At 38.0% G+C, this 12,068-nt stretch overlaps 2 protein-coding genes across 2 annotated transcripts; both read left to right on the forward strand.

Moving 5' to 3' along the window:
- Positions 1 to 2,304: 2,304 nt before the first annotated feature.
- On the forward strand, positions 2,305 to 2,749 carry LOC129240900 (larval cuticle protein F1-like). The gene is made up of 2 exons (XM_054876968.1): positions 2,305 to 2,328; positions 2,399 to 2,749. The coding sequence occupies exons 1-2, from the start codon at positions 2,317 to 2,319 to the stop codon at positions 2,747 to 2,749; spliced, it is 363 nt and encodes a 120-aa protein (XP_054732943.1). The 5' UTR covers positions 2,305 to 2,316.
- A 2,403-nt stretch (positions 2,750 to 5,152) lies between these two features.
- LOC129240768 (larval cuticle protein F1-like) lies at positions 5,153 to 8,815 on the forward strand. The gene is made up of 2 exons (XM_054876747.1): positions 5,153 to 5,171; positions 8,433 to 8,815. The coding sequence occupies exons 1-2, from the start codon at positions 5,153 to 5,155 to the stop codon at positions 8,813 to 8,815; spliced, it is 402 nt and encodes a 133-aa protein (XP_054732722.1).
- The last annotated feature ends 3,253 nt before the right edge of the window (positions 8,816 to 12,068 follow it).

A 12,068-nucleotide genomic window follows, 5' to 3' on the forward strand; every position in this document is an offset into this window, starting at 1 on the left:
CTGGAAATATGGTTGCAAGGGGTCTCTGATTTCGTTTCGTTTTCGTTTCTGATTAATTTGGTTATATGGCAAACTTAACAGTTTCCCAAAGACTCGATTTTAAAAATTGCATAAAAAATGTGTGGTTTCATATCCATTTGTTTTTAACTGTTAGTTCAAAGGTCCGATTGTTCCCGTTTTTTGGTTGAGGGATATGCCAATTTAAAAAAATCGTCAGTCAAACTCTGGCAGTTAAAATTCTGCTTGATAAAGTTTAGAATTTACGAATTTTCACTTCGTTACATACATCACTAGAAAACATGTTTCTGCATGGAAACTATTCTGGAATTTTCTTTTAAAGTAATATGCTTTTGTAGCTCTCCAAAAGAGTAATACAATAATAGTAATCGAAATTGGCGCTTGCACCTTTTTGGCCGAGCTCTTCCCTCTATTTGTGGCGTGCCTCTTGCTGTCTTTCGAACAGCAGGTAGTTGGTTATGAGGGGCACTACCAAACGGTAGTCTACACATTCTGTTCAGCGGCGCGGTATAAAATTAAAATGAAAGAAGTAACTCGTACGCGGATTGCGGGCTCAACTAGTGGAGGGTAAAATTTCAGAAGAAGGAAAAAATTACGTGACTAAAAAAATTTAACAATTTCATTCCTTTTTTCATTATAACCCGTAACTCGGAGCAATCTTATTTTATTTTTGGGAAAAATTAGGCTCATAGCACTGCCGGACCCAAAATACACACCAAAAAGTGAATTTTTCAAAGTGTAGAGGCACCTGAATGTTTTCACGTGGATTTTCCACGCTCCAAATTTGGCAATTTTGAGATTCCTCGCTGAAGATGTTTTTCTTTCCCCACACAGCGTCCGACTTTAACTTTCCATGGTAAAATGTCAAGATTAAATAAAAGAGACCCTTTTAAATGCCCTTGTTTCTATCTCTTATTATTTAAGGGTATGGGATTGAGACTGATGGCAGGTTTTTTGGATTATTTAATTTATTCTGTGAGAATTTGTCATTGGCCGTTTAGTAATAGCATGTCCGATTCAGAAAACTCTGCCCGAAATGTCTTAGTGAATTTTTAAAATGGCTAAATTTTAGCTCATTCTCGACAGTGAACTTTTATTTAGCTTCAAAACCGTACAGAAGTCATTAAGAGCTAAAAGATAACAATGCTTGCAAATGTATTCAATAAAGGTTTAAAAAGAAGAATAAAAAGTCATAGTTTCGGGTTTGTTTATGAAAAAAGGTGTTAACATTATTAAAGTTTTCTACTTTTTTTTAGTTATATTTTGAACTGCGTCTTTATTTATGCCAATGTGTATATTAATACAAGTGGGACAAAATTAATCACCATATCAAAATAAATTTTTACAAATGGTGTCGTACGTCAATCATATTTTACTCGACAGCTGCAGTATACAGACAAACAATGGTGCGCGTGAGGGAAGAAATAAAGATTTTCATTACTCAAAATATTTTTTTTTCTTAACAAAAAAGTTATTCAAAAATATGGGCTTTCTATGTATGTATGAGTGGTACATGCAGGCATACTTTAGGGCTCATTAAGGGGTATGTAATATAAATCGACTGTTTCGGCAAGCAAAGAAGAAATGATGGGTTTGGTTGGTATATGTGCGGTTACGCACCAACCAACGTCAAAACCGACTTATACCTTTTCTCGTCTTATTGACACCTATCCCCATTATTGGGAGTCTGCCCGAGCTCCTCCTCCAGATGGTGGGGTGTGTCTTGATGTTGTTCCAAAAATTTTCCCTATTACATAATGGAGATAATAGATTTACTATTGAGGCGGGATTTGCAGTGACACGCATCTACAGAGAACCCATTACTTATGCAAGAAAATTGGCTCATTGTTCAATATATATTTTGTATTGACATATCCAATTAACACTGTGCTATTTCTGCAAAATCATTTTAAAATTATGCTAACATGCCCTTCGCAAGCACCAATTGCACCGAAAACGAATATTCGAACAGTCACTACAGGCAATGAAATGCAAAGTGGTGATCAATTGTACGAGTAAATATGTATATGTAAGTAAAGAGATCGACTGCCGAATATGAACAATGACTTTGAACTACAACGTTAAATTTCTTCAACTATTTTAAACTTTTGCTACCTGCTTGGTAGTTCAACCCCATGCCTTCAAGGTTTAATGGTGTGAACACGGCAATGGGCATACTTTGTGCATAATTAGCTATTCGTATAAAAGCGTGAGGTTTGTTGACAATTGACATCACAATTCGCAAACCTCTTCGATTGTAAAGAAGTCTATTCTGCAACAAAAACCAAAACCTACAAAATGTTCAAATTGGTAAGTTTAATGAAACATTTGACAAAAAACAAATTGAGTATTAGTTAAAATTTATTCTTTCTTCCAACAGTTCGCTGTCTGTTTCCTCGCTCTCTTCGCTGTTGCCTTCGGTGCTGCTAAGCCCGGTCTGTTGGCTGCACCTGCCGCTCTTGCGTACTCCGCTCCAGTTGCTGCCGCTTATGCTGCTCCAGTCGCTGCTCCCTTAGCTGCCGCTTATGCTGCTCCAGTAGCCGCGCCCTTAGCCGCTGCCTACGCTGCTCCAGTGGCCGCTGCTTACCACGCCGGCTATGCTGGTTACGTTGCGCCATACGCCAGCAGCTACTCAGCTCACTCTATTGCTCACTCCGCCGCTTTCCCAGCTGCTTATGCTGCTGCCCCAGTTGTCGCTGCCGCTCCCGCCGTTGCTGTGTTGAAGAAATAGATAGTATCCTGATGAACCAAACGAGATTAAAATAAAACTGAATATTACATAAAGTATTGAATAGAAAAATTTGTGTGTTTAATTATGATGCCGACTCAAATACTAGGCCAATAACGGGGCTGAGAATTATTGCCAAGCTATAGTATTTGAGTGTGTTATTAAAGTTAAAATAGACTTTACTGTTTCGCGTCTAATTTTCCAAGGCTAAGCTAATCACTAAATATTGTCTTGCAAGTTTAGAGGCGTATTCTAAGGGTATCAAACTTATATAGACTTTGTGAAAGTATTCGTTAGGGCTTATCATAAAATTTTACCGAACAAATTAGCAGCTCCAGGAGGATTTCATTCCACATTTTTATAATGGATTAAGTTATTCGCTTCTAATAGTTATCTATTATATGACATCAGTACTTACTAAATTCCTTAAATTCCTGCTCTATGCAGATGATAACAAACTCTACTACTACTACATATTTCAATAACTGAGGACCCAGTTTTACTAAAATCTGATATTGATGCAATACCAGGTAAAAATATTTTATTACAATTAAAATATAAATTACTTAGCGACTTTACAAAAGATAATACGTTTATTGTAAATAACTTCGGTTTATATGACAAGAATTAATAATGTTGATTTCCGCATATTGAATCGTAGAAATTCCGGGAGACAAGCTGACGTTCTCCGAACGGTAGTCACGCACCAACCCATTCGGCTACGTATTTATTAGCTTATTTAAGGAGTCCTGAACGAGTTTTCAACATCTTTTAAGCACAAAACTGGTTTAAGTGTTGAATTACATTTAAGAAAGTTGTACGTCTACCGAAACAGAAGATGGCTAGCATAAGCGTGCAACTTTCCGACTTTCCAGTCAAGCTCTGCCAGTTTCTGCTGAGTCATCGAACATATAGTAGGTCATAACTGATTTGAAGCAGTATTCGATATGAAATTCACTTCACATTATTCTCCAAATTAAAATAAATACCGAATGTTTTTAATGAAAGCTTTAAACCCCATTTTCATCTTACCTACTAATTATATTAAACAGATCTTATATTTCTACATGCGTTTGCATTTGAAAAAATGCAGGTGCCTCTACGTTATGGAATAGTAACTGTTTTGGTGTGTATTTTGGGTCTGGCAGTACCAAAGGACCTTTGCACGTTGGCAACGGCGAATATCGCAGACAATGGAACGATGAGCTGTATGAGCTTTACGACGACATAGACATAGCGCAGCGAATAAAGATCCAGCGGCTACGTTGGCTGGGTCATGTCGTCCGAATGGATACAAACGCTCCGGCTTTGAAAGTATTCGATGCGGTGGAGAAAGATCAGGTGGAGAAGGACTTGGCTTCACTTGGTGTGTCCAATTGGCACCGGTTAGCACGAGAAAGAAACGGCTGGCGCGCTTTGTTGAGCTCGGCCAAAATCGCGTAAGCGGTTATCGCGCCAATTAAGAAGAAGAAGAAGTACCATAGGTCTTATTTCCGCGAAAATAATAGTAAAGAAATTAAAGATTACCCTCACTTTTGCGAAGATGTATTTCAAAAGTATAGTAAGTAAGATATTACGTGAAGTATATGCCATTATAAGCTACAACTTTACTCCATCTTTCAGGCAGGATACGGATTCCTCTGGCGAAAAATTCGAGTTCTTTTTTACTTTATCCATTCATTGAGCCGGTTTGTGATGCTCTCGTAAGAAGTGAACCGCTCTCCAATAAGCGCTAACTGCATTTATCGGGACAGATAGTAATGCGAAGGTGCAATATCTGGGAAATACGGCGGGTGGGGCAAGATTTCCCAATTTAGGCTGGACCATTATTTCTGGACCAATTGAGCAACGTGTAGCCTGGCATTGTCATGCAGCAAAATCAGTTTATCATGTCTACCGTCCCATCCCGGCCGCTTTTCTGTGAGAGCTCGATTCAAACGCATTAGTTGCTGTCCGTAATGATCGCTAGTGATGGTTTCAAATGGTTAAGGAGTTCATAATAATGACATCCTTCTGATCCCATCAGATGCACAACATAACCATTGAAGCATAAATTTTTTTTTTTTTGCTGTCCAACATTTTCGACGCTTAGGATTATCATAATTGAACCATTTGCCATCGCCAGGGACTATTCGAAGCAGAAAACCTTTTCTTTTCTGCCGTTCAAGAATCATCTCACACGTCACCAAACATCTCTCGATATCTCTCTGCTTCAATTGATGTGTCACCCAGTTACCCGCTTTCTGGACCATTACCATCGCGTGCAAACATTTACCGACGGTTTATCTGTTAACTTCCAACTCTTTAGACATATCAATAAAGGTTCGACAAGCGTCTTCATCCAATAAATGTTGTGGTTGAGGACCTTCGAATTATTTCGGAGCCCCTTCGCGATCATTATCACTCATGACGAAATTGCCACTTGGTAAGCGTCGAAACCACTCTTTATAAGTTGTATTTGATGGAGCGTGATTACCGTAAATATTGATCAATATACGTTTCAGATGTACTTTTCTTTAAAAGGTAATAATGAAGCATGACTTCCCGCAAATGCTGATTTTTCGGGACGAGCATAGACATTTTTGACGTCAGTATAGAAAGGATACTTGCGCTTCAAACAAATGTCAACTACTGGATCGAGTCCTCACATGTGAACCTTCAAATCACCAGTATATTACTAGAGCGAACACACAAATATCGGATCAGTCCATAAGTTCGTGCGTTTTTTAAAGGTAGTTTTAAAACTAATAAAAAAGATGTCTAAAGTATTTATTAATCAATAATATATATTTTCTTCATTACTTACAATGTCTTCCCAACATTTAGGCAAATCTTTAATTCCCTCCTCAAAAAATTGTTTGTCCTTGGAGCCAAAATACGCTTCGATATCCTTTTTTATAGCTTCTTTAGAGGAGTAGTTCTTGTTACTCATATGGGATTGAAGTCCACAGAAAGGGTGATAATCACAAGGTGCAATATCCGGAGAGTATGGTGGATGCGGCATTAGCTCCCATCCGAGCTCGTTCAGCTTGCCTAATGTTTGCCTTGCGGTATGAGGTCTTACGTTGTCGCGACATGTCGTGGTGAAACAAAACTTTGCGTCTATTCATTAAAGACGGTCGATTTTTGTTAACCACACTGCAGTAGCAGTTGTTGCATTTTTACCACTTTTATAAAAAAAATATAAAATATGCCTCTTATACGCGTTCGAAGATTCCATTTTATTTTTTAACAACACGTGCTTCTATCCACGATAAAAATCACTTGCATGCAAAATCGTACAAAAGTGAAATTATGGATAAAATACGCACGAACTTATGAACCGACCTGATAGTATCAGCAGCGACACCTCTTTAACCAGAGCGGAAACTTATTCCTATACCCAATATTACAAATGAGGACATTGAATATACAAAGATGGGTCTGTAAAAATAAATAGAAGAATGTATTCTAGTCACGAGTTATAATGTATAAAAAGCTTAAATTGTTATAAAATTTTACCCTGCCCTACCCTATACACAAAAAAAAAATGCTTTCTAATGATGGGAAGCAAGAAATACTTGACATCAAAACTATTTTTAACTGTCAGGGCGTGGTTCACATTTTATAGACGATCATCTTACGCTTTAACTAAAAACGAGAAAACATCGTTGCACCGTTGAACCAACAGTTAAAAATAAATGTTTTTTTATTGTATAATTTTTAAAATCAAATATCTCGGAAACGGTTAAGTTATGAACATCATGCAAAATAACCAAATTGATCAGAAATTATCTAAATAAAAACGACTTTGACGGAATTTCCCAGTAATCCTATATAGTCGCTAGGGGCTTTCTCCTTGGGGTCCATCCAAATTTTTACTGAAGACTCCTTTGCCATGATAGCCCCCATTTGTTAAAAAAGTGAATTATGAATTCATTCACTTGCTTTATAATTAGAAACTGACAACTAATCCATTTGAAAGCTAAGAAAAAAACGCATAACATATTTTCTAAAAATAAACTGGTATACTTTGCCAACAAAAGTTTTCTTCAAATGCACTAAAATAATCATACTGCGACATTTTATAGCTTCTTCTAAATATTTGATTTCTAGAATGGCTGTACTTGTTTCTTGTAGTTTTTAATGCGCTGAAAACGAATCTGACCTTCAAAATGCTCCATCACGTCAGGATTTTTGGTAAATGAAGCCTAAAAGGTCAAAAAATGGCCATTTTAGCCATTTTTGATAATTTTTTTGGGATAGAAATTTTTTTTTCAATTTTCGACGAAAAGGTTGCATAGTACAACTCTTTAGCTTTAAAACCCATTTTTTTTAATTATTGTACGATTTTTTAAAAAAAAGTTAGGGCATTTTGAAATTAACAGTTTCAGTTATGCCAATAGACGTTATACCCAACGTATACGTAACTGAAACTGTTAATTTCAAAATGTCATAACTTTTTTTTAAAAAATCGTACAATAATTTTAAAAAATGGGTTTTAAAGCTAAAGAGTTGTACTATGCAACCTTTTCGTCGAAAATTGAAAAAAAAAAATTTCTATCCCAAAAAAAATTATCAAAAATGGCTAAAATGACCATTTTTGACCCTTTAGGCTTCATTTACAAAAATCCTGACGTGATGGAGCATTTTGAAGGTCAGATTCGTTTTCAGCGCATAAAAAACTACAAGAAACAAGTACAGCCATTCTAGAAACTCACCCTCGCAGGACTGTGTTTTAACATAACATATAACAAAAATCTTCGTTCACTCTCAGTGCTGGTGATCGATTACACTATCGAAATGCGTCCAAACGATTCGACAAAGTACGAAAAGATTACTCTAATTCGATTTGGGGGCAATTTTGCCAGCTGATATATGAAATTATAGCTCCGAGGTAATAAATATTTCCGAAGAAATGTTGGGTTTGGTTCGTCTTCGTAAGGCTATCTACCAACCAACGTCAAGGCCGACTTATACCTTTTCTCGTCTTATTGACGCTTATACCCATTATTGCGAGTTTGGGAGAGCTCCTCCTCCAGATGGTGGGGTGTGTCTTCATGATGTTTTAAAAATGCTCCCTATTATATTACATTATGCTAAACGAGAGATGATAGACTTACTACTGAGACGGGTTTTGCAGCCACACGCATCTACAGAGAACCCATCACTTATCCAGAGAAATTGGTTCATTGTTCAATATACCACTTGTATTTCTATATCCAATTAAAACTTCGCCATTTCTGCAAAATCTTTTTAAAATTATGCTAACATGCCCTTCGCAAGCACCGATCGCACCGAAAACGAATATTCGAACAGTCACAACAGGCAATGAAATGCAAAGTGGTGATCAATTGTACGAGTAAATATGTACATATATGTATATAAGTAAAGAGATCGACTGCCGAATATGAACAATGACTTTGAACTACAACGTTAAATTTCTTCAATTATTTTACGCTTTCGGCACCTGCTTGGTAGTACATATAAGCCCGTGCCTTCAAGGTTCAATGGTGTGAACACGGCAATGGGCATAATTTGTGCATAATTAGGTATTCGTATAAAAGCTTGAGGTTTGTTGACAATTGACATCACAATTCACAAACCTCTTCGATTGTAAAGAAGTCTAGTCTTCAGCAAAAACCAAAACCAACAAAATGTTCAAATTGGTAAGTTTAATGAAACATTTGACAAAAAACAAATTAAGTATTAGTTAAAATTTATTCTTTCTTCCAACAGTTCGCTGTCTGTTTCCTCGCTCTCTTCGCTGTTGCCTTCGGTGCTGCTAAGCCCGGTCTGTTGGCTGCACCTGCCGCTCTTGCGTACTCCGCTCCAGTTGCTGCCGCTTATGCTGCTCCAGTCGCTGCTCCATTAGCTGCCGCTTATGCTGCTCCCGTAGCCGCGCCTTTAGCCGCTGCCTACGCCGCTCCAGTGGCCGCTGCTTACCACGCCGGCTATGCTGGATACGTTGCGCCATACGCCAGCAGCTACTCAGCTCACTCTATTGCTCACTCCGCCGCTTTCCCAGCTGCTTATGCCGCTGCCCCAGTTGTCGCTGCCGCTCCCGCCGTTGCTGTGTTGAAGAAATAGATAATATCCTGATGAACCGAACGAGATTAAAATAAAGCTAAAGATTACAAAAAGTAGTGAATAGAAAAATTTGTGTGTTTAATTATGACGACGATTCAAATTATAGGCAAATAGGTTTTGTGAAAGAAAGGTCTGTTAATATCTATCATTTTTACTAATGATTGTCTTGGAAGTTTAGAGGCGGATTCTAAGTGCGTCAAACTTATACAGACTTTGTGAAAGTGTTCGTTAGGGTTTATCATAAAATTTTACCGAACAAATTAGCAGCTTCAGGAGGATTTCATTCGGAGAAGAAGGATTTCATGACAGCGGCACTTGCTTGTTGCACCCTAAATTCTTGCTCTATGCCGGAACTCTACTCTACTTTTTCTATAACTGAGGACCCAGTTTTACTAATATCTGATACTGATGCAATACCAGGACAAAATATTTTATTAGAATTAAAAATATAAATCTTATCTTCACCAAAGATAAGTGGTTTATTATAAATAATTTCGGACTATTGGACTGAGTTAAGTACTGCTACTTTCTGCATTTCTAAACCCCATTTCCGGGGGTTGACTGCTAAATTTTTCGCACAAGTTTATGCGCTGAGATTATAACTGGTTTTATTTACACTTTTCTTAGCACCCACTGGCGCTTAACACCGATGCCTAGGTAAACACCTTTTCTGCACATTTTTTTGTTGCATATTCGTGCTAAGGAGAACCGCACGGTGAATTATATAAGCAATTTTATCAGATTTATCAATCAAAAAAATCGTCAGATATGATGATTGAGTTTGACAGCATGTTGCATCCAGTTAGCACTTGGTCTAAAGTCTCTCTCTTTGAATCTTTTCATCGACTGATGTGGTATTCCTGATTTTCTATTTCAATAGATTACCGTTTTACATTTCCGAAACTACGAGGTGTGTTCAAAAAGTATCGCGAATTTTGGGTTTTTTCAAAAATTATTTATTTATTCATTAATATCTATTTTGTGCCCTTCAAAGTAATCCCCATGAGATATTATGCACTTGTGCCAACTTTTTTTCCAATCTTCGAAGCACTTCAAAAAAACATTTTTTTTATCTTGTTCAGCTCCTCCTTCGATGCCGTCTTTATCTCGTCAATCGTAGCGTAGCGTCGTCCTTGCATGGGCCTCTTCAGTTTCGGGAACAAGAAAAAGTCACAGGGGGTCAGATGTAGGGAATACGGTGGCTGTAGCATCATTAGTGTGTTGTTTTTGGCCAAAAAGTCGCGTACAAGCAACGATGGGTGAGCAGGGGCGTTATCGTGATGCAAGAGCCAATTTTTGTTCTTCCACAAATCCGGGCGTTTCGGGCGGATTGCTTCACGCAAATTGCGCACAACTTGCAGGTAGACCTTATTGACCGTTTTACCCTGTGCCAAGAACTCATGATGCACAAGGCCCCTGCAATCGAAGAAAACGGTAAGCAAAACTTTTACATTCGACCAAACTTGGCGCGCTTTTTTCGGTCTTGGTTCGTGCGGCAGCTTCCATTGAGATGATTGAGCTTTGGTTTCACATAACCATAAACCCACGATTCGTCACCAGTTATGACCCTCTGGAGCAAATTTGGGTCGTCGCGGACAGAGTCCAACATCTCATTAGCAATGTTCATGCGATGCTGCTTTTGGTCGAAATTGAGCAGTTTTGGTACGAATTATGCGGCGACCCGTCTCATGCCCAAATCATTGAAAAAAATCGAATGGCACGAGCCAATTGATATGTCTGGGTTCGCAGTAACTTCTCTAACGGTGATTCGACAATTGGCCAATACCATTTTCTTCATTTCATCAATTTTTTCGTCTGTTGTTGAAATTTCGTGTCTGAAATTCGAATATACGTAAACTGCGAAAGTTCAAAATTCGCGATATTTTTTGAACACACCTCGTATACGATACCGCTACATTTAAACTTTGCTAACAGGTTTTTTCTCCTTTGCATTGTATCTGTGATGCTGTTTTGCAGTCCCCTGTCGTTCTATTTCTGTTATGTTGAGATCACCAATTCCCCCAAAAACATGTTGAGGAACCACTTTTCCTCGAAGTATTGAGATCTTTCGATACTTTCTAAGTCCGATGGGCATTTTAATATGTATGAAGAAGATTTCGACACATTTGAAAAGGTTTGGTGGATGGTTGCGTTTGCTGCATAAATCCTCAATTCGTCTACATAGAAAGGATGGGCCAGCCGGCATTTTCCGGAGTGTCCACCCTTTAGCACAAAACCCGCCAGCTCATTGTGAATATGTAGAGGATTCATACTAAGTACAAACAAAAGTGGATTCAGGGAATCACCCTGGAACATACCATTACGAATATTAATTTCGCTTGTGTATAGAAAATTTTCAGAACCGGATATTTTTATTCGTGTCCTCCAATACCTTATAATTTTACCTACAAAATTTGTAATATTGGGGTAGAAGTTAGAAGGATAAAGTACTCCTATAAGTCAAGAATGTGGAACTGCTCATATGCTTTCATCCGATCAATAAAAGCCGCGTTAAAGTTTCTGTTATGGTTTTTAGAATTGCCTAAGGACTATTGATCAATCTTTGATCAATTTCTCTTTACATTCTTTCTGCTCTTTTGAAATTAGACTGTGCATTTTGATATGCCGGATATGCATGAAGTGAATATTTTATAAATAACCAGCAGACAACGGTTTGGTCTGAATTAGGAAGGGTCACTTGTGTTAACTTATTTTGGAATCATGTACCCTATGATCAGAAAGTAGCGGGGATGTTTAATAGAGTTAAATTTCAGGTAAATTTATTTTATTTCCTTCAAAATATAACCCATATGAAGCAACACACATATGCCAGCGTTTAACCCAGTCCTCCATGCATCCCTGGTAGGCCGACGAAGGGATGGCCTTCAGCTCCTTCGTTGCATTCTCTTTGGTCTCCTCTATCGACTGAAATCTCCTTCCACGAAGTGGTAACTTCAACTTGGGAAGGAAAAAGAAGTCGCACGGGGTCATATCATATGAATACGGTGCTTGCACGATAGTGTTTACTTGGTGTTTGGTCAGATAATCCAGCACAATTTGAGCTCGGTGCGATGGCGCGTTATCATTATGCAAAATCCAAGAATTGTTTGCCCATATCTCCGGCCGGCCAGTAAGACACTAATGATACGATGGCGCTAAAAATTGACAGATGTGTGTCTTACAGTCTTACCAACATAAGAAAAAATATGGTTCGGTTCCCACGTGCGCAGTTCGTTTAAATTAAACATTCCCG

Source organism: Anastrepha obliqua, chromosome 3, assembly GCF_027943255.1.
Source record: "Anastrepha obliqua isolate idAnaObli1 chromosome 3, idAnaObli1_1.0, whole genome shotgun sequence".
In the NCBI taxonomy this organism is placed as follows: domain Eukaryota; kingdom Metazoa; phylum Arthropoda; class Insecta; order Diptera; family Tephritidae; genus Anastrepha; species Anastrepha obliqua.